General features: G+C 35.2%; 1 protein-coding gene across 1 annotated transcript in view; it reads right to left on the bottom strand.

Moving 5' to 3' along the window:
- Nucleotides 1-1,553, bottom strand: part of LOC106877811 (BDNF/NT-3 growth factors receptor) — a 94,281-nt gene that overhangs the window by 4,912 nt on the left and 87,816 nt on the right. Inside the window, exon 7 of the mRNA XM_014926828.2 lies at nt 376-549. Coding sequence (XP_014782314.1) covers nt 376-549 — 174 coding nt within the window. The remainder of the gene's footprint in view (nt 1-375; nt 550-1,553) is intronic.

Here is a 1,553-nt window from a genome sequence, read left to right on the forward strand (position 1 = left end):
CGATCAACGGAACAGCCTGCTCGTGAAATTAACGTGCAAGTGGCTGAGCACTCCACAGACACGTGTACCCTTAACGTAGTTCTCGGGGATATTCAGCGTGACACAGTGTGACAAGGCTGACCCTTTTGAATTACAGGCACAACAGAAACAGGAAGTAAGAGTGAGAGAAAGTTGTGGTGAAAGAGTAGAGCAGGGTTTGCCACCATCCCCTGTCGGAGCCTCGTGGAGCTTTAGGTGTTTTCGCTCAATAAACACTCACAACGCCCGGTCTGAGAATCGAAACCGCGATCCTACGACCGCGAGTCCGCAGCCCTAACCATTGGGCCATTGCGCCTCCACTGACGAAAGAGCTAATAAGATGTTAAGCTAACTTACCCGATAGTAGTCACACGTATAAATATCCCTTGACAGACCGAAATCGGATATCTTCACAGTGAGGCTGTCGCCCACAAGACAGTTCCGCGTGGCCAAATCTCGATGGACGAAATGCTGTGAAGATAGATAGTTCATCCCACAAGCAATCTGAGTAGCGATATCAATCAGTTCCACCTGTTTTGAAGAAAAATATCATCTTAGTTTGCAGACGCATTGTTTAATATTTCAATGTGGTATTCTCGTGAGGGATTTATGATAATTTCTTTTTAATTTTTTTTTTTTTTTATTCACGTATTTAATAAATGATTTAAAATTCTTAGGTTATGTACGCATACATAGACATACGCAAATATATGTTCAATATGCACGTGTGTGTGTGTGTGTGTGTGTGTGTGTGTGTGTGTGTGTGTGTGTGTGTGTGTGTGCATATATTCATATATATATACATTTAGATTTATACATTCGCATGTACACATAACACTACACACACACATCATCCGGCTTTTCTGTGGAGATCCAACAACCCACCCAGAAGAATGCTCAACATATTATGACACCGACCAGAAAAAAACAGAACTGACAACATAATTATTTCAAATTAACTTTTTCATATTCTCTAAATAATATATGTTAACGCCAACTTTAAATATATTAACACTAACATTAAATATATTAACAATATCTAGTCTCACGATATAATTATTTCCAGTTAACTTTTTAATACTCCCATCATTAAACATGTTAACACTAACTTGACTGTTTATATGTCTCACCTCATCAATTTTCTAGTTAAATCTCAACTAATCTCTACATTAAATATGGTAACATTAAACAATTTATGACTATTTATTCGAAACAGTATATTCCGAAAATTTAGCTTCAATATCATCAATATTGCTTTACCTTATGCTTAGAAAGAAAAAAATGTAATTTGAACATGAAAAACAACAACACAAAACAATTTATTAAACGAAATATACTTCAAAAATAAATATACTATAGAAACAAAATTAGAAATGCAATTTATTTTATGGATTAATTGAGACTTTAGTGTTTCATGAATACTATTAGAATTTAATATATAAAAATGCATTTCCACTAAGTGTTAAAAATATTGAACAATAGAGGTCTATTTTGACGCCTAATAAAGTTAGGAATCAGGTTCTTATCATCCTCCC

This window comes from Octopus bimaculoides, chromosome 27, assembly GCF_001194135.2.
Source record: "Octopus bimaculoides isolate UCB-OBI-ISO-001 chromosome 27, ASM119413v2, whole genome shotgun sequence".
Lineage (NCBI taxonomy): Eukaryota > Metazoa > Mollusca > Cephalopoda > Octopoda > Octopodidae > Octopus > Octopus bimaculoides.